This window comes from Amphiprion ocellaris, chromosome 14 (assembly GCF_022539595.1).
Source record: "Amphiprion ocellaris isolate individual 3 ecotype Okinawa chromosome 14, ASM2253959v1, whole genome shotgun sequence".
In the NCBI taxonomy this organism is placed as follows: Eukaryota; Metazoa; Chordata; class Actinopteri; family Pomacentridae; genus Amphiprion; species Amphiprion ocellaris.
The window spans coordinates 31,086,975-31,108,191 of record NC_072779.1 but is presented as its reverse complement, the minus strand read 5'-3'; the positions used below and the strand labels follow the sequence as shown (position 1 = coordinate 31,108,191).

The 21,217-nt window shown below is 40.7% G+C and overlaps 1 protein-coding gene across 2 annotated transcripts in view; it reads left to right on the top strand.

The window, feature by feature from the left end:
* The first annotated feature begins 708 nt into the window (after positions 1 to 708).
* The window catches only part of gtf2ird1 (GTF2I repeat domain containing 1), a 48,097-nt gene continuing 27,588 nt past the window's right edge, over positions 709 to 21,217 (top strand). Inside the window, exons 1-9 of one of the 2 annotated variants that reach the window (XM_023274637.3) lie at positions 709 to 1,013; positions 9,308 to 9,437; positions 9,721 to 9,862; positions 11,089 to 11,265; positions 12,130 to 12,313; positions 14,814 to 15,130; positions 15,593 to 15,688; positions 18,560 to 18,643; positions 20,519 to 20,702. In XM_023274637.3, the coding sequence (XP_023130405.1) occupies positions 9,312 to 9,437; positions 9,721 to 9,862; positions 11,089 to 11,265; positions 12,130 to 12,313; positions 14,814 to 15,130; positions 15,593 to 15,688; positions 18,560 to 18,643; positions 20,519 to 20,702 (1,310 nt within the window). In that variant the 5' untranslated portion in view covers positions 709 to 1,013; positions 9,308 to 9,311. The remainder of the gene's footprint in view (positions 1,014 to 9,307; positions 9,438 to 9,720; positions 9,863 to 11,088; positions 11,266 to 12,129; positions 12,314 to 14,813; positions 15,131 to 15,592; positions 15,689 to 18,559; positions 18,644 to 20,518; positions 20,703 to 21,217) is intronic. The other variant, XM_023274636.3, reaches the window with a different exon arrangement.

Genomic DNA, 21,217 nt, shown 5'->3' with positions numbered 1-21,217 from the left:
TTATTTACAATCTTTGGATTCCTAACCTCAAGATATATCACTTTTATTGGCTGGCCTTGGCAAATGTCAGGTCTTATCCAACATGTCCCAGTTTTTTTGCTGGAGGGCAGATTGGTTATGCCGTTGACATTTGAATAAGTGACTTCTTATTTGCAAGCATTAAAAAAAGAGAGAGAAGAAGCACAGGAGCAGAGTTTTATACCGATTGGGTGTAAAAAAAAAAAAAAAAAAAGTAGCTGAAACTAAGCAGAGTAAAGCGGATTATAGTCGTGATTTATGATTTAAATTATTCTAAATGGCATCTGGGGTGCATTTACTAGAAGATAATGCTTGTTCCTCTCCTCTAGGATGTGAACTTTACCCTATATTAAATAGACATGAGCTATTTTAAGTAATCACTGCAGCTATGGCATAACTTCCATGGCCACAAGATCCATGGAGCTGCTGTATATCCACTCCGGACAGATTCTAAATCCTAAAAATAATTATTCATCTCATGAAAACACCTCCATGCAGCCTATGAATGTTTTTTTTTTCTTTTTTTTTGGCAGTGATTTAAACAGTCACAGTGATGAATAAAACAAAATAAACATATATAAATTATTTTTTTCTACCTCTGTTGCACCCAGGGGGGTTTTTCCAGAGGTTCCTCCGTTAATCCTGTATGTAAATCGCAGCCAATAGATGCTGTTGTTGAGTTGGGCTGGGATTAGCAGGAGGCGAATGAGTTTCAATTTTACTGGATTACAGAACAAAGAAAGGGGAAAGGGACACCCTGCTCTGTTAAGAGGGGGGGAAAAACAGAAATAAACTAAGCAAAAAATACACAATTAACAGACAATAAGACGTGCATTGGAAGTCGTCGGTGCTATGCTCCGGATTACGATGTTTTAGCGGACGGCGCGGCTACATTGTGGATGAGGAATTGTGAGCGTTTCTGATGGATTAAAACGGGGGAATAAACCTATTCCGGGATTGACAGCAGCAACAAGGCTATTTAATCGCTAATTAAGGTGAGATTTCGCCGTCCCTTTTCGCATCTGCCGAGACTTTCGTGGCGTGTCTTCGTCCCGGGTGTCGCTTTTTGTGCGAGAAATTACGGATTATGAACCTAATTTCGGGAAAACCGGGGGAGGAGATGAAAGCAAAGTGCTAGCGCCGAGCTAGCAAAAAACGGCTACCGCTAACAAGCTAGCTAGTCGGCTAGCTAAACGTTACTACGCTGTCGTTAGCTAATTAGCAGCGGTTTATTAGTTAGATATGTGTTAAGTCGCTTAAAAGGGGTGACAGTTAGTTAGCAGTTAACTCGGTCTACACGGACACCTCCCTTTAACCTTGCCAGTGGACTGCTAGCCTTTATTTATGAGTGAAATACAGCGTCTGTCTGCTTGTTAAATTACCCCATTTACTGCACTAGAAGGTTACCCGGCTAGTACAACAAAGCCAGCTAGCTAAAATAGCAAAAAGCAGGTTTCAAACTTCAAGAATAAAACAGTCAAATCCAGCTTTGTTAACCCGTAGTGCGGGTGCAGTAAACTTGAATCCTATTGACATCTACAAAGTCACAGGGTCTGTTTTTGTCAAACTGTTAAAGCGTCACAATAATGGGAATGAAAAAGCCCCAAATAGCAACAGCAGTGTTTAACATGTGTGACTCTGGAGCCAGACATCATCATCATCACACTGGGATCTTCCTCCCTCGTTTTAATCTCAGCTGTCTGGTTGTAGTTTCTAACAAGACGCGTTGAAGTTTGGGGAAAAAATACACACAGAAAACAGCTGACTGGAGGAAAACTTTGTCAGCTGGAACTGTCTGGAGACTTGAATTCAAAAAGGCAAGAGAGAAGAAGCCAGATTGCACACATGCTCTTTTTCTTTTTGAAAGATCAGACCTTGATTTTTATTTATTGCACCCCATGTCTCTTATCCTGTGGTTTCAAGGTTGTTGTCTTTTTTTATCCAGGGTCCAGCTTTCCAAAACAATTCATTTCCACTCTCCTGTGATGTGAACTTAATTCTGCTGCCAGCTTTTTTTTTCAGCTCCCATCACAGCAGACTGCTACGGCATGTGCACTATAATCTCTTATTTAAATGCAGTTAAAAGAAGCAGTTTGACTAGTTGGACCTTAAATTATTACGCCAAGTGCATCAATTGCAGAGCGCTTCCGTAAAACTGAACAAAAGACACTACCATAATGCACTCGCATCCTGTTATTCTGAATATTTGCTGCTCTTCCTAATGTGTTAACGTCACACCCAGGTTCCAAACGGCCAATTTGCAGACCGGCGTGCAGCTTTACTTCAGTTAAAAGAATATAAAATCGTGTAATCCTGAATTTTCTGCCTCTTTGTTTACCGCTGCTTGGCTTTGCAGCAGTTAAAAGTGGTAACAGCAGCAATGACGAAAGTCTGCGGCCTCAGACAGACACAGGGTGTAAACAAAGAGATTATGATGTTGTTTGTTGTAATTATATCTTAGATAATAGCTGTCAAACCACACCCTGACTTACTGTAATCCATGTGCAAGTCTAAAAAATAAAAGTGCAGTCCTGCTTTTTGTATTTCTGTCTATTAGAAGTGAAATATTGAGCATTACTCAAATACTAAAATACCAGCTGTAGAGTGAAGACTGTCAAAGTAGGAGGAAATTCCAGTGTGATTTAGCTGCTCAGTTATTTTAGCAATCCAACTATTTGCCCGACCACAAAAGTGCAAAATTGAGCAGCCGGTTCTAAACAAAACATTTGTTTCATACTTTCCCAGCTGGTGTTCTCACTTATCTTTCCTAATTCGACCCCTTCTGAGGACTGTGTGCTCAAACACAGACTGATTTACATCTGTCTGGGCCTCCTGTTAGTTTTGCTGCACTTCATAGGGGCAGAAGAAATTATACATTTACCCTAAAGTGCGCTACAGACCCTCAGCAGTTAAATCCAGCTGGGTGTGGTTTCAACTCTAGTTTAATTTGGCCGCTTATGCCAGCCTGAATGAATGTCACTGTGTGTCACATAAACACAATAACACGTAACGGCGTCATAAACAACACAAATAAAAAGTCGATTTGCGCTGCTTGTTTTGGTAGAATCCAAATTGAAAATCTGTGTAGAGCATTGGCACTTTAAAGCTGTGAAAAGATGAAATCCAAATTACCCTGGAGACGTACACTACTGTTCAAAAATTTGGTGGAAATGTTAGGAAATGCACTTAGAAATGTCCTTATTTTTGAAAAAAGTGCAGTTTTTTTTCAATGAAGATAACATTAAATGAATCAGAAATCCAGTGTAGACATTGTTAATGTGGTAAATGACTATTGTAGCTGGAAACAGCTGATTTTTAATGGAATATCTCCATAGGGGTACAGAGGAACATTTCCAGCAACCATCACTCCTGTGTTCTAATGCTACATTGTGTTAGCTAATGGTGTTGAAAGGCTCATATTGATGGTTAGAAAACCCTTGTGCAGTTATGTTAGCACATGGATAAAAGTGTGAGTCTTCATGGAAAACATGAAATTGCATGTGAGACCCCAAACTTTTGAACGGTACTGTAAGTAATTTTGGACGGATTTCATCTCATTTTGGACACAATTTAGACAAATTTGAGAAAAGTACTAGTCATTTTGGAATTTTTTTGTGTAATTGTTGACAGGATTTATGTGATTGTTGACACATTTTGAGTCTAGTTTTGTGTATTTGCATTGATGTGTGCAGCTAGAAGCAGAACAGTGCACGCAAGGACATGTTGTTTCTGCACCTTCTTTCTTCTATTTGCATGTTTTGGACTAATTTTGGGTCATTCTCAACAAATTTTTCTGCATGCAAGTTTTGGTCATTTGGGGCAGATTTCCCCTAATTTTGACACATTTTAGGAATTTTGGATAAGCTTTAGTCATTTGGCACATTTAGAAAAATATTTTGGATTTTGATTTGTCACTTTAGACTAATTTTGCGTCATTTTGAGAACATTATCGTCTTCATGGACACAATTTGTCTATGTTAGACACGTTTGAGTAATTTTAGACTTTTTTCTGTCATTTTGAATCAATTTTGGATAAACTTGAGTCATTTTGGACGGATTTCACTTAATTTCAGACACAATTTAGGCAAATTTTAGGACGTTTAGAAAAGTTGGAGTCATTTATGATTATGATTTATGCCATTGTTGACACATTTTGAGTCTATTTAGGGGTACAGAGGAACATTTCCAGCAACCATCACTCCTGTGTTCTAATGCTACATTGTGTTAGCTAATGGTGCTGAAAGGCTCATTGATGATTAAAAAACCCTTGTGCAGTTATGTTAGCGCTTGAATAAAAGTATGAATTTTCATGGAAAACATGAAGTTGTCTGTGTGACCCCACACTTTTGAACAGTAATGTACATTTACTCTCAGCGTTTGGTTCCTTAAAGCATACTGAATGCACTTGTGTCCTCGTTATGTTTGGTGGCATGTTACCACCACCTGTAGGTCGATGGATAGAGAAAGTCAAACCCTGGACAGGAATGTGCATCGAGCCACATAATCAGTAGAACTGCATATCTGGTAAATGCTGGTGTCACACAACACGCCCGACTGCAGCTCAGCCATCTATTCTGGGTCTTAAAGTTTGCGATCTCACCTGATTTTAGCTTCAGCCTTCAACCTGAGCTCAGGTGTAATGAGCCAGAATAATTGGAAACACCTGTGAGTGAGTGAGTGAGTGAGTGAGTGTGTGTGAACTGGGTGTTTAAAGTCCCAGAGAAATTCCACCTCAATTCTCTGTGTTATCCTATTGTTAGGATGTACAATTAACACCTGCACGTATGTACGTTTCTTCAGGCATAATTGGAGTTAAACTGCAGGCCTTTATTTATTCATCGCAAGCTTTTTTTCCGGTGCAGAGTTAATAGCAGTGACCTCTTGAACTATGAGGGCAATCCCAAAGACGTGTTGATGAATTTACAAGGAGACGAGGCAATGTGGTGGACCAGGTGTGCTCCTGTAGCCGTACTGGACCATATGAGCATCTACAAGAGCACCTTGTTCAAGGGTAAAATCTCGCTGTGCGGCTGTGATGCATTCTTAACACTATTTAAACCGCCTTTGTCATCATGAAATGTATTATATATACATTGACCTTCTCAGCAACATTACCTGCTCATCATGTGTATGCCTGACTAGAGATGTGCGACTAATGTAGGGTATTGATCTGTAAAGTGTAAATACTTAAGGCCTTAATAATTGGCGGTGTTATATTTGCCCTTTTCGGCTCCGTGTGATCATGTTTTGCCCTTTATGAAAAAGGACGCCATAAAATGCTGACAACAAGCTGCGATAGGTACCTCATTTTTATTATTTTTTTCTCTTTTATGTGATCATAAATATTTATTTCTACCACTCCTGTCAGTAAACAGCGTCATCACATTACAGCTCGTTTTGGGTCCCCTTAAACTGGATTTATTAAATTCACTTAAAGGTTGACTCCAAATGACACTTGGGCAGTTTGCCCAGGATTTTAGAATGCAGGAGAAGAAACCCTCCAAGATGCGTTCACCATAACAAGTGATAAAAATGTAAAGAGATGGAGGCTGTTTGTGTGTCCTCGGCTCTGCTAATCAGATTTTTAGCAAAATTGTTTCTAAAAATACCTCACCGATAACTGGATTTGTCCTTTTTATAGGATACAGAATCCTTTTTGTCAGACAGCAACAAAAAAACCTGTAGCTTCTACTGCCGAGGATTGATTTTTTTCTCTTTTTTGCGAGCTCGGAGAATAAGTGAGCTTTTGTTAAAGTGACTGTCTGGATGAGATCACAGCGAATAGTCCTGGCCAGTTCACAAAGTTTGCGTCATTCATGCTTTTGCTTTATTTACGAGCGTAGTTTCAGATCGAACTGTTCAATATTCTAACCCTGGAACCGTAAGAGCACTGTGACATTATGCCTGAGCTTCCTCTCGTAGAGCAATTGACACGGCATTATCCTGAGCCTCCCGCTTATCCCCACCGTTCTCCTCCTCGCTACTTCCTTTTGCCTTTTAAATATGTGAGGGAAAGAGGCCATCTATTTCGAGGCCATAATAATTTAGGAGGGGGCTAATGTTTGCTGTGGCCTCAGGGGAGGCAGATTTAGATGGCCAATAGACTTGGCATGTTCAGACTGGTGCAGTTGAACCCCACCACACCCACCCTCCGCTTTCTCTCCCTACCTCTCTGTCCTCTCTCTATTGAGTCAGTGGTTTGGGTTTGCCAGAGGCTAGTATAATGGTTCCCAGTGTCTGGAGAGATTAAAGGCCAGAGCTGCATTGTTCAAATGCCCCGAGATTAGTTTCCAAGGAGACGGGTTTCAGTTGCCATGAGAACATAGTGCCTGGCTTTAACCGAGCAGTTTTTTTGTCTTTCCTTCAACACTTCCTATCTGTTTCGCCTCTTCACTTTTATTTCCTGTCTTTTGGAGTTTGCCACCGACGGGATGTTTCTGCTGAGGTGTGTTCTGCAGTCGCGGTAGAAACCCGAGGCCTCGTCTTGGTCGTCTAAAGGCGATATCTCTTTTCCTGTGCCATCTGTCAGGGAGAAAATAAAGTGGACAGAGGCTCGTATGACGTCACCTGAGTGACCTGTTATCCTCAGTTGACAAAGGCAAAACCGTAGACTCCTGATTTTTGATGGATTTGGCTTTTAGATATGCTCGTGGCGTTTCTCCAGGGATGGAGACGATCCATATTGTTACTTAATGGATCATCATCAAATTTTGTATATAGATATCTTGAAAGTACTTTTACAAGGAGATTCGCTGTCACACTCACAAACACACAGGCTACATAAAGATGACATACTCCCCACATTTATCCACACACTTACAAACAGGATGTGATAGTGTTGTTGTAGATGTCATCATTTGGTTGATACCTTTCTAGAAAACAATAAAACGTGTGAGTTACATCTGGCGGCTGCAGTGCGTGGGGAAGGATTGGGGATGGCTTTACCGTGGCCTTCCAGCTCGGCAGGCATCCTAGGAGAGGTGATAGACGAGAGAGAGAGAGGGAGAGAGAATAGATGGAGGGCGGGCGAGGCACGGAAAATGAAAACAAATGGCCGTGTAGGGCAGGAAGGCATTTATGTGGCATATGACAGGAAGAGGAGTGTTTGACGGCTGGTTCTGCCTCTGAACTTCAGCTGTAATAGTCTCTGGTTAGACTCTGCTCTGTGTTTCATGCTAATGTCGCCATGCTAATACATTAAAGGCGCCTATTTACAGCAAATTAATCAAAGTGTCACATCTTCAGAATCAGTTTTTCAGCTCAAAGTACTGCAAAGGTTGTACATGTCATAATGACTACAGCATTTGGCTTTATCCCTGTTTTGAATGGGCTGTATAGGAGCTTTATTGAATTTGGCTGCATTGAAATTGGGGCTGCACAGTGGCTCGGTGGTGAGCACTTTTGCCTTGCAGCTAGAAGTTCGCATCCCTGCCTTCCTGGGATCTTTCTGCATGGAGTTTGCATGTTCTCCCTGTGCATGGCGGGTTCTCCAGCTTCCTCCCACAGTCCAAGAACATGCTGAGGTTTATTGGTGATTCTAAATTGTCCGTAGGTGTGAATATGAGTGTGATTGTTTGTCTTTGTATGTAGCCCTGTGACAGACTGGTGACCTGTCCAGGGTGTCCCCTGTCTTTGCGACCCTAATGAGGATTAAGCGGTGTATAGATAATGGATGGATTTGGAGAATACAGGTTTTCACTGTCTTTTGGAGTTGGTGGAGGGTCGGCACACTCCACCCTTTCTTGGTGTCTTACTGGAGCTTTACAACAAGGACCACCTACATAGTGTTGAACAACAGCTTGGATGCAGAAAGGCATTTTTTCCTTGATGTCTTGCAGAGACATTGTGTTGATTTTAGTAACTTTAATGCACTTGAGGTGTGTATTATCAAGGAAAATGTTATTGGACGGGGACTACACCACCAGTCATACGTTTGGACACATTTTCTCTTTCAATAATTTTTATTTCACTATTTTATACATTGTAGATTAATATTGAAGACATCAAAACTATAAAAGAACACACACTGAATTAAGTTATGAACAAAAAAGTGTTAATCTTCAGTATTAATCTACAATTTAGAGAATAATACAAATAAATAAAAAGCATTGAATGAGAAGATGTGTCCAAACTTTTGACTGGTAGTGTAGGTATAGGCAGTCCAAAACTACTACCACTACTATTAAGACTACTGTTACACTACTACTACTAAACTTGATGATGATATCTATAGTAATAGGTAATGGATGGATGTATTGAGTATATGTGACTGCAAAGAGCTGGAGAGACACAACCAGATACAAAGGGCTGATGCTGGCAGAGATTAGGTGCACAGTAACCTCATTTGTTCTTTGGTTTTAAATCACTCTTAAAGGCCACATCTAAGAATGTCTGTCAGCGTTACAATTTCAACAGAGCGCTGACCTAAAGGCTAATGCTAAAATTAACAACATTAGCCGCAAAATATAGCCACACAACATGCTATAACAATGAGGATTTTCCTGTTGTTGCAGCGACATTGCCATCAAGTAATCCACTTGATCTTCATTTCCTCAGATGCTGGAGGTGCATGCAGACTCGTGTTCACTCTTGCAGCCAACAGCAGACCATTTAGTGTGTTTTGCTTTGCGGCTGATAGAGTTTAGAGTTAGCAGAAGCAGCTCTAGAAAGTAAATATACCTGCTGGACTGTGAGGCAGCTGCTCATTCTGGCTGGTTCACCTTGGAAGCAGCAGGCAGTGAGGGGGCAGGATTATGCAGTTTTTTTTTTTTTGTTTTTTTTACTAGACAACTATTGGCTCTTCAGTTCCTGTTTTAAAAATGAACAGATTTCTGACCAGTTTGTAAAGCTGGGAGGCCATCTATTTTAAGGAAAGGCAGTGTTGTCATATTCTCACAGCATTTGTTTTACACTTCCAAATTTTTAAGACGTACAAAACACAGTGAAAGTGGATTTTCACCGTACGTGACTTTTCAACTCCGACACTGTCAGCATGATAGCATCATGTTGTTTTTATGTGTGATTGTAGACTCTAACCTGATAAAAGCATCCAAGAGGAGGAAAAAACCTCTTTCCTTTCTTACCTAATTCCACCCCCAGCCTCCAGTAGCAGCCCGATAAAGCTCTGAATGCAAGCTTATATTTGCTTAAAGTCAAACCACATGCTGAACCTGCTTTGAATGCAGGTCGCTGCTGCATGTGCACATGAGTGCATCCCCAAACACATACCGGGCTGGTCTATGTCTCGCTGTGACTGCCTGCCTGAACTGTGTTCATCTGATTCCCGCAGAGGCATGGCTCAGATGAGGAAGCTGGCATGTGATGGCATCAGGACGAACTCCCGCGGTGAGCCGCAGGTCCCGCTGCTGTCAGCCAGACAGGAGATCCTCACCAGCCTGGTGTCTGCCCTCGACTCAGTGGTACGTTCACCATCTTAATCTGTTGTGCCAAAATGATTAACTGCTGCGAGCAATCAGAGAAAATTAGAAAAATAGATTAGTGTTGTAAGTCTGTCTTGTTGCGTGGATATGCGTTAAACTCTGGGTGGAATTAAATATCTTGTTTCATGCCCAGAGAGTAAGAATGTAGTTTTTTCCTGTAATACAGGCTTTGCTAATGAACTTCTGATTTGCAGCTGTCGTCCTCAAAGTTTCTGGTAATGATTTATGGCTAAATGATTCCTGTGTCCTTGTTTCTTTGCAGTGCATGGCGATGTCTAAACTCAATGCCGAGGTGGCGTGCGTCACCGTTCATGAGGACAGCGTGATCGCTGTCGGCACAGAAAAGGGCAGAGTGTTCCTCAACTCCAGGAGGGAAATCCAGACAGATTTCTACAAGTTTTGCCGTGAGCTCTGCTCTGTATTTTGCTTTCTATTATTCATCCCTGATAGAGCATTGATCACTCTCATTACAGCTACAGCTGTGAGGCAGTTACAGAAAATGCACCTGAGTCACTTTTGTTTTGTGATTGCACAAATGCAGATTCATGGAAAAGCTTCAGTTACTGCGGCAGCTTGCAGTTTTGCTCAGCAGAGAATTACTTTAACATGAAATAATCAAATCAACAAAGCAGGTGCAGTCATCACATTTTGCCTTTAATCATATAAAATGATATATCTACAAACTTTCTTGTCACATCGCATGTAGAAAAACCCTTTGATGCATTGTGTTTGCAAAACTGCAGTCAGTACTTCTCACCACTACTGGTACTTTTTGAACAGCAAGCACGCCTGAGATTTATTTAAAAGAAGACAATGCAAGTTAATGTTGCAGTTTGAGGGTAAAAATCAGTCATTCCTGAACAGAATTAAACAAACTAATGAAGCATAGCAACAATTTTAAAGCAATTCTGACCCCGTTTCTCAGTTCTAACACGTTCACATTATGATGGTGATGTGCCGTATTTCTGCAGTAAGCTCTGACAGGAGGTGAAGTACATGAAACACTACTCTTACCCAAATTGGGAGCCCTTTCATTCTGCACTCATTTCCAATAAAACAAACTAGCATGCAAGGTTGTAAGCTGAGCCGTATGTCAGACATCAGTGTTGGGACATTAAACTCCATCCGTTGACCTTGATCGGTAACACAAAACAGCAAATACTGTTCTCAGACTCACTAGTAGCACCAGTTCAGAGCGCTGTGGCATCACTTTATGCAGTTTCATTTAGTTATTCTTTCTCTACAAGGTGGAATTAATTTTTCCAACCATAATTTTGCTTTGCCAGTAAAGAAACAGAAAAGAAATAAACCTTTTGTGTATGGTTTCAGTTACATGTCCTTCAGCAACAACAAACGAGGCACACTTGAATGGAGTGGCTTAATGTCGCCTTCTTAATTGCCATTTGTTTACATTTATCTCTAACACACTTTTTAGAAAAACAACTCATTCATTTTAGGTGGCATATTCATTACTTTGAGGAACAAGCCTCTCCATCATCTGTTGTGTTTCGTTGTTGTTTTTTACACCTTCAAATACAAGGAACTGACGCTGTTGGGGTAAAAAAAAAAAAAAAGTGAAGGAGGTTTACTGGAAAGTTGTTGTAATGTGAATCTTGTCATTTGGCTTCAGGGGTGCCATGCCTGCAAAACCTGACCACAGCAAACGCCCATACCAAAGACCAGGAAGGCGATCTCGGCAAACCGACTAAGGACGGTGAGCACGGCAAACCAAGAGCTCCGTCAGACGCACAGTCCAACATCTTTGTTCTGAGGAAGATGGTGGAAGAAGTCTTCACTGTGCTTTACAGTAAGAAATCAGCAGACTTTTATCACTCCATGTCAAAAAACACACTATGAGGGAACTCCCCCTCTCTGTTAGAGAAAGTGTGGAGACCAACGTGCAAACCATTTTCACATCCAATGGGACTGCCCACTTATTAGACAGCATTGGAAGGATGTTCTGGAGCACTGCAAGACATTTTTAAATGTGTAATTCCATTTGGAATAAAAACTGTTTATTTTGGATGTTTACCACAGGACTGGAGAAAAAAAAGATAAATATCTATTGAGTGTTTTGTTGGTTGCAAGTAAAAAATCAATAACTAAGAAATGGCTATTGCAGGATATTCCCACCATGTCAGCATGGTGGGATGTAACACTAGATATTTTTAAAACGGAAGAGATGACAGCATTTGTAAATCAAAAACAAGACTGGTTTGTAGCATGTTGGGAAAAATGGGTTGCGTATATAAAAATTAAAAAGCCCAATTTAATTTTGAGTCTAAAAATTTAAAGACAATGTAATGGTCACTCCCTAATGTTCATAAAGATGTTCACATTTCTGTTTATTTTATTTTATTGTATTTTATTTTCTTGGATAGGAAATTGTCTTCTGAAAAAAGAACAATGACATTATTGTGCACATGCTGGCACATGTGAATTGTACCCATCACTAAAAATCTGATAAACTGAAAAATAAAGAATTTAAGAAAAAAAAAAAAAAAAAAAAAAACACAGCAAACTCAGCCAGCTCTCCACTGAAGCACCTATTATCCCGTTCTTCAAGATAATTGCAGACACAGTGTAATTTTCGCTCTTAGGCAGCCACTTTAGGGTTTTTTCCGGTAATGCCGTGTAGCGAAGTTCTCACACTGCATCATGTGACGTGCAGGTGAAGCTGTAGGAAAGAGCAGCCTGGTCCCTGTGCCTTATGAGTGGATCCAGAAGGACCCCGGCTGTGTTGTGGCCCACGGTTTGCCTGAAGGAGTCGCCCTGAAGAAGCCCTCCGAGTACGACACCAAGACACTGATGAAGATCCTGGAGCAGAGCCACCGCATCCAGTTCACAGTAAAAAGGTGAGACGGTGAAGTCTAATGTCTGTTTTCGATTTTTCCTTATCTTCACATCTAATTCCTCAAATATGGAAACAAAAGACTGGCGTTGGAGTTTAGCCTCTAATGCTTTGCAGAGATGCTTATTTATGTGTGGCTGGAAGCACACTGTTGCCTTGATGTCCTCTGCAGTTAGTTATTGGTAGCAGACAAGCTGTCGTGTATTGGTTCTGGATAGACAGGCTTTTATTTCAGCTTGAGAAAAACACTCTCTGTGCTTACATATTACTCTCCCCGGGACATGTTTGCCTCGAAAAATAACTGGTTATATTTAACAGCGGCTGGACGAGGAGCTGTCACGTGTTTTGCCAACAGCAGTTGTTAAAAAAAAAAAAAAAAAAAAAAAAAAAGTCTTAAGATATTCTGTATTGATAGAAAATAATCAGTCGGGCTAGCATCAGTCAGACTGAATAACTCCGAAGGGGCCAAATTTGATGCCTCTTAGGCAAATTTCAAAGCCGTTTGTGGTGTTTTACGCACATATGTGGCATAAAAGCAGTGATCTGTGCCATGTTCCCCTGTTCCTCTGTACCTGTCTCAATGACTGCATTTTCTATGTGTAATATGGACTCTGAATAGTCAGTTAAAGCCCCAAAATCACAACACAAAACCTGCAATATACAATGCAAGAGGCTTTGTTACTCCGCCAAGGAACGGTGGAGTTATGTGACAATCGGCGTACATTTGTCCGTCCGTCTGTCTGTCTGTCTGTCTGTTAGCAACATTACTCAAAAACGGACTAACAGATTTGGATGAAATTTTCAGGGAAGGTCAGAAATGACACAAGGACCAAGTGATTAGATTTTGGCAGTGATGTGGCTTATAGTCTGGATCCACAGATTTGTTAAAGATTTCTGTATCATTGTGAGATAGCGACACGGCCTCACTGTAAAGGCTGGGTTATACTTTCCGCACAAACATGCTGTGTGGAAATGAGACGCGTGGAAATCTGCTTGAGAGAACGTGTGTGGCTTTATACTCCATGCGACGTCTGCTCCCAAACTGCAGGGGGCAGTGTATCTCCAACACACGTCTACCTAGTCTACTCTAGTACTAAGCTAGAGTAGAAGAAGTTTGCCTTTGTTTAGACCACTTACAACATGTCTTAGCCGAATAGTTGCATTTCAGCAGTTGGTTTTAATTTCACGCCATGAATTGTTCATAACTCAGGTACCACGGTGATCTCTATGTGATGCATCATATAAATGTCTGTATTTCTGAACTTCTGCTGCTAGGAGCTCCTGTTCTTCCGCCAGTTTTCTACGTCTCTGTCCGTGTTATTAGAAAAATTTGGAGGTGCACGACACGGAAATTTTCCACCCCCTCACGGCTGCTAAAATGACGTAATTCATCTGCACCGAGCCGCACAGATCTCGCGGACGCGTCAAGCATAAAACAAGCTTAATGATGACAACAAGTGAACACTACATCAGCTGCCTGCTGACGATCACATGATTACGATCGTACCGCAAATCCACCGCTTATCGGGACTTATTCGTCAGAAATGATACAAGGAACAATTGATTAAATTGTGGGGGTGTTTCTCAGTGCCATCAGTTCCCGCCGCCCGCTACATATTTAGGTCACGCGATTCAGTATCTGTACATAACGTACACATGCATAACACACGCCTGTGCTCAGCGCAAGGTCATTGTGTTTGTGGGTGCATCTACGTTAAATGGCCACATTCTATGTTACCGTGATTACCACCACAAACTTTTTCAGGGTTTCAGCCGTCGGAAATGATACGACGACTGAGCAGCCTTGGCGGAGTACTGAGCTCTCTGAGTGCTTTTCTTGTTATCAATAAAATATGATAATAAGAAATTCAGTTTGAGATCGATGAAGATACGTGAATTTGTATACTTGTCTGATACCAAAACACCCCAAAAAAGATCTCAAATGGCCGAAATACTTCAAATCTTTGGATGTCAAGTAAACCAGCAGTTTGTAGGAGCGTTGGAAAGCTGGTCAGAATCACCAGATCGTGTCACAAGAATGGGTATTACAGTTTGTTTTTATTGTACTTACACAAGGTCTCGATAAATCCTAATTAGATCCCAACTGTAAAAAGTTCAACCATTTAGTTGTCAGTGTAATTTCAGTGTTCTTTAATTAGAAGTAAAAGAGTTTCTCACATGCGTCCTGATATTAACTGATTTCCTGTCGTTACTAGTGCATAATGAAGTTGAATAACCAGCCTGAAAATACGTGCGGAACTGTGCTGCAATCAATTTGTCTTTGGTCTGTTTATAGCCTGTTTTTTTGGAAAAGCACAGAAACTGCCTTAATGCCGTTATTAATAACCCGTAACTTTTTCTGAGAGGTCATCAAAGGGGGTTTTGTATCCAAGCAGATAAATTTTTCCTGAAAAGAGCCACTGAACTAATATAACCCAAGAGCCATTTGGCAAACAATGTAGGTTTTGTTTCTGATTTTTTTATTTTTTTTTGTCTTTGCACAGCCAAGCAGAAGATTTGTCTCGAGAAGCCAAGCTGAGCACCGATGTCAATCACAACTCTTCCACCACCGTCGTGACGCAGACCAGCCACGTCCCGGGGAAGACGACTGCCCAGGTAGTCACGTCGTCGAGTCCCGCCACTTCCAGCAACTCTGTGCTGTCCAACTTCCTGTATGGCATGCCCATGTCCTCCAAACCCCACCCAGACGGCAAGCTGGACTTCAAACCCATGTCCCTCCTCAACCTGGGCAAGGACAGACTGTCCAACTGGACAGCGGGAACAGACAAGAGCAGCACCGTCAAGGACTGTTCTAGCAGCGGTGAGTCTTGAACAGTGGAATATGGGCTCATTGAATCAGTCCCTCTCTTTTTTCCACCTACTGGTGGAAATGTGTGAATTTGAAAAGATTGTTTCTGTGAATAGGGGTAAAAAATTCAAGATTGACACAACACTCATAATAATGAAAAGTAAAAACTCTCAATAAAAGAAAGTGTTTCAGACTGAGTGCCTCAACCGACGCCTCCGGTGGGCCTCAAAGTGTTGAATTTACCAGCGTGCTTTGAAGTCACTTTACTGTAACAATTCATTATTTCATTGAAGCAGCACATTTACTTGTTGTATCTGTAAAATGAATCATTTGACTCACTTACTTATGTTTGAAATGTAGAAAAGCACTGCAAACAAGACCCAAGAGGTTTGATTGTTTCCTAGTAAATGTGCTGTTAATTCATTATGCCAGTTAAGACAATGAGCGAGGGATATGTTTGCTTTGCCTTTTTAGATGAGACAACACGACTACCTGGTGAGCAGGGTCAGAGCCCTCCTGGCATCCACATCTCCAAGAGATTACTCTTCTCCATCGTGCATGAAAAATCAGGTACGCTTGATTATATTACTAATTAGACATGTGCAGCTGGGTGTATTTTAAATGCACGGCATGAAGACATCGGTAAAGATAATTAAAGTCAGACAGACTGAGCAGGAAACCCCTGACATCCATTGTGACACGCAAAATTCTACGGTACATTTGTAGTTGTGTGCCATATAGATTGAGTTTTTTGTGATCTCCCGCCACGTTTCAAGCCAACATCAAAGATTTTTTCCTCAGATTTCTTCTCAGATTTACATAAAAGGCTGTCACCGTGCTTCACTGCCTGCTTCACACCTTCACTGAGGATTTTTTTATTATTTTTTTTTACAGCTGCAGCATAACAGTAGTTGGTAGTCACACTTGAACAACGCTGTCTTGCCACACCGGCTTCATTCTGCTCTGCTCTGTCTCTGCTGTTTATGCGAAACTCTGACCAGCACCCGGTTAGCTTAGCTTAGCATGAAGACAGAACGCAGAGGAAAACAGCTGGTCCGACTCTGTCCAGTGGTAACAAAACCCAGCCGCCTGCACCACTGAAGCTCAATAATTAGTGCGCTATGTCTGGATTGGAAACCATACGAAAAGAGTGTAAAAACCACAAGTTGCGGGTTTACTCTCAGCTGGGTGCAGTCATTTCCTGGATAACACTTGTAAAGTTGTTACCTGATGTTTTCACACTTTAGTTTTTGTACAGATTAAACAGACATGTTAATTAGTGAGCTCTAGGAGGGTTTTGTTAGCTTTGGACTAGCTGTTCATGTTCAACAATCTATTGAATCTGCTGGCTGTAGCCTCATATTTCCAGATGTGAGAGAGTGATACCAATCTTTTTAACTCACTACATGCGAGAACATGGATAAGTGTAGATTGTATCCAGTACTGCAGTGTTAGCTAACAGGAAACTGCAGAAGATATGTTTGAGGTGAAGAAGCCAACATGGTTTATCCACCAGTAATCAATGCCAAGTTTTTTTTCAAACTTGCACCTCAACTGGTGGATTTGTGAGTATCCTGTTTACAATTTGTAACAAGAAAAGCTCTCAGAGAGTGCAGTACTCCGCCAAGACTGCTCAGTTGAATCATTTCCAACGGCTGAAATCTTGAAAAAATTCATGGCAGAAATCACTGCAACATAGAATGTGGCCATTTAATATAGATGTACCCACAAACACAATGACCTGCACAGGCGTGTGTTATGCATGTGTACATTATGTACAGATACCGAATCGCGTGACCTAAATATGTAGCAGGCAGCGGGAGTTGATGGGACTCGGACACACCCCCACCATCTAATCAACCGTTCCTTGTATCATTTCCGATGGATAAGTCCCGATAAGTCCACAGCGGTGGATTTGTAGTGGGATCACAATCATGTAATGTCAACGTTCACTTGTTGTCGTAGTTAGAGTGAGGCCGTGCCGCTATCTTGTACTGATACAGAAATCTTTAACAAATCTGTGGATCCAGACTGTAAGCCGCATCACTGCCAAAATCTAGTCACCTGGTCCTTGTGTCATTTCTGACCTTCCCTGAAAATTTCATCCAAATCCGTGAGTCCGTTTTTGAGTAATGTTGCTAACAGACAGACGGACGGACAAACATACGGAACAACATACGCCGATTGTAACATAACTCTGCCGCATTCCTTGGCAGAATAATAATGATCTTTTTTTTTGTTCAAAAGAGTCCTAAACAAACAAAATTACTTGTTATTTCTCAATATTTACTTACTTTTTCTTCTGTGTAAGCATCAAATCTCTCCCTCTTTCAAAAGAAATTCTCCAGAGACGTTTTTTACTCCGCCAAGAAACGCTGTGGAGTTATGTGACGATCAGCGTTGGTTTGTCTGTCTGTGTGCAACATTACTCAAAAATGGAACAACGTATTTTGATGAAATTTTCAGGAAAGGTCAGAAATGACACAAGGACCAAATGATTAGATTTTGGCAGTGATGCAGCTTATAGTCTGGATCCACAGATTTGTTAAAGATTTCTGTATTATTGTGAGATAGCGGCACGGCGTCACTGTAACCATGACAACAAGTGAACACTACATCAGCTGCCTGCTGACGATCACATGATTCCACCGCTGTGGACTTATCGGGACTTATTTGTTGGAAATGATACAAGGAAGAGTTGATTAAATTGTGGGGGTGTCTCCGACTCCCATCAATTACCGCCGCTCGCTACATATTTCGGTCACGTGATTCGGTATCCGTACATAACGTACACATGAATAACACACACCTGTGCGCAGTGCAACATCATTTTTTATTAAAGATTTCATCTGTCGGAAATGTTGCGAACAGACAAACAAACAAACAGACAAATGCACGCCGATCATCACAAAACTCCACCGAGGCTCCACCTCCTTGGTGGAGTAATAACCAATTTTAAGGGAATATGTAGAAAAATAAACAAAACGAATGAATTGATAAACATCCATCATCATCAGCCTGAAGCTCCAGTCTCGGCCAGACCATAATATATTTTCAAAAGTTCGAGCTTCAGTCAAACAACGGAAATTAAAATCTGTTGTCCTAGAGGAGGATTTTGTATGTTTTGTTTTGCCTCTAATCTCGTGCTCTTGCTTGGATTTGCAGGCTCACATGTACATTAGCCAGGCATTGTTTACTGAACCAAGGCTGAACTGCGCTAACCCTTAACCGTTAGGTGCTAAGCTACTAAGATGTCAAGAGTAATCCTTTAAGACGATTTCACTGATTTACCGAGTTGACATTGAGTAGATGAAGAAGATTAATTTCAGACCTTGAGCGCGGCGATGAAATAAAACGTATTTGAACGCTAAAGCTCCTGTAAACTTTAATAAAAGATGTTTCAAAGCATTGACAGGTGCTGTTGACTTTCTTCTCTTGCAGAAAAATGGGACTCATTCATTCGGGAAACTGAAGACATCAACACGCTGAGGGAATGCGTTCAGATCTTGTTCAACAGCAGATACGGTGAGGGAGACCCTTGATTTTTGCAGCATTATCACATGCAGGGTGCAATTAAAAAAGGTGCCTCCTTGTGCACAGGGATGATTCTGTGCGTATCTATGGATGTTGATAGATTGAGGTCAGTGCTGTGGTTTGATCGTCTTTTTCCTCAGCGATACACAGAAATGCATTTTTAACCACAGCCAACTCCTACAAAAAAAACGTCAAAAGAGCAGCTCGGGTAGAGGAAATATCCAGCTGATTATGAGCCCACTTATTCAAATATTTCCATTGTTTTCCTGCTTATTTGAAGGCAGTCAAAGAATGCTTACAAGCAAACCACCTGCGGTGCGCTCGTACAGCTTCCACATTATGACTCATGGGATCTGTTGTTTTTTTTTTTAAATCCCAGCCCAGAGCACCAATTATCATTCCTTTAAAGTTTATTTGTCATTTAGCCAGAATTATCTTAACTTCTGTAAATCATCCACGGGGCTGTGCGTCCCACTGGAGGCAGCTTTTCCTCATGTAAATTAATGTTGTATCAGATGTATCCATTTGGAATAAAAGAAACATCATCACATAGAGCAGGGGTGTCAAATATGTGGCCCGTGGGCCAAAACCGGCCCGCCAGAGAGTCCGATTAGGCCTGCAGGATGACTTTGTAAAGAGTGAAAATGACTGAGAAGACATTAACTGCAGGTTGTAAATTTGTAAAACTGTAAATTTAAAATAATTTCTAGACCATGACAAGTTGTTTTGATCATAAATTTAAATACGAGATTGCTCATTGTTCTTCTGTTATTTTGTGTCTCATTTTTGTAATATGTTGTCTTGTTTTTGTTGTTTTTTGCCTTTTCTTTGTCTGACTTGTTTTGTCTCTTTTTTATTTTGCATGTGTCGTTTGTCTATTTTTTTCTCATTTTATGTAATTTTTTGTCTTGTGTCTGCATAATTTTTTGTCGTTTTTGTCGTTTGTCTCGTTTTTTGCCGTTTCTCACTTTTGTCATTTTTTGTCTCATTTTTGTAATATTTTGACCTGTTTTTGTTGTTTTTTTGAATGACTTTTGTCAGTTGTCTCATGTTTTTGTCCTTTTGTTTCTCGTTTTTGTTGTTTTGTGTTTCCATTTTGTCTCACTTGTGTTTTTTGTCTTGTTTTTCTTATTTTGTGTTTTGCTTCATTCAATGTTTTGTGTATCATTTTGTGGTTTTTTTTGTCTCATTTGTGTAATTTTTTTGTCTCGTTTTTGTCTCGTCCATTTTTTTGTTGCTTTGTAACGTTTTTGTCAAATTTTTTGTCTCTTTTTTGTTTTTTTGTCTCGTTATTTTGTGTCGTTTTTCTGTCATTTTGTTTATTTTGTCGTTTTGTGTCTCGTTTTTGTAATATTTTGTCCTGTTTTTGTTGTTTTTTTGTCGTTTTTTGTCTGACTTTTGTTGTTTTGATTATAAAGTAAAATACTAGATTGTTCAGTTCCAGATACCTGTGACTAAATGTTGTGTTCCTTTGTAGATCCTCTGTGATCTGGAAGTTGTAATGTGTAAATGATAAACTGAGGCATAATATTGTTGAAATTGAATTTATTTTTCTGAAGAAATTTCAGGTTGTTCAGAATAATTTGTAAAAAGATGATTCCTTAAATGTGGACATTTTCAGAATGTACTTTTTTGCACTAAAACAAAGGGAACATTTGGAGTTGTGGTTATTTATAGATTATTATGTTGTGATTTTACTGGTCCAGCCCACTTGAGATCAAATCGGGCTAAATGTGGCCCCTGAACTAAGATAAGTTTGACACTCCTGACATAGATCTTTACTGAAAATCTAAACGGTGTTCTTTGATTATCTGCTTTAAGTGTCAGTGTACAACTTATTTTTCTTTCACCTTTTTCTGCCCCCAGCTGAGGCTCTGGGTCTGGATCACATGGTGCCTGTCCCCTATCGTAAAATCGCCTGCGATCCCGGGGCTGTGGAGATCATTGGCATCCCCGACCAGATCCCCTTCAAGAGGCCGTGCACGTACGGCGTTCCGAAGCTCAAGCGCATCCTGGACGAACGCCACGGAATCCGCTTCATAGTCAAACGGTAACTGATGCTTTAAGACTGCAGCTGGCAAGAGAAAGAAAGAACGAAGCAGTGGGGAAAAGTTGCATTTTTGTGCAGTAAACTTTTCGGATGTGTTCGTGTCGCCAGACTGTTTTAAGTAACGCAAGATTAGATTTTCAAGGAGACACACTAATGCATACTTTCATGAAAGTCTAATTCAGTCACTGAGTGCAGATCATAGTTTACCCACTTGATACTTAATTATCGCCAAACTACAGTATGGCGTTGCTTCTGAAACTTTCATTTGGAAAAGGTTTTTAATAAGCAGCTACCAACCAAGCCAGCCCAAACCATCTGTCTGTGAAACGTCTGTTTCTTTCAGCACACGGTGTCCCGCTGACTGGTAAACCATTTCCATTCATGTCCCAAATGACTTTTCTTTGCCAGCATATTGCGCTAATGGCTGCTCCTCCATCCATTTGTTTAAACTAATTTAAATGAGCCACCATGCCTTGTTTGGGATAACACATCTTTTAACGAATCCTGCAGGCAGC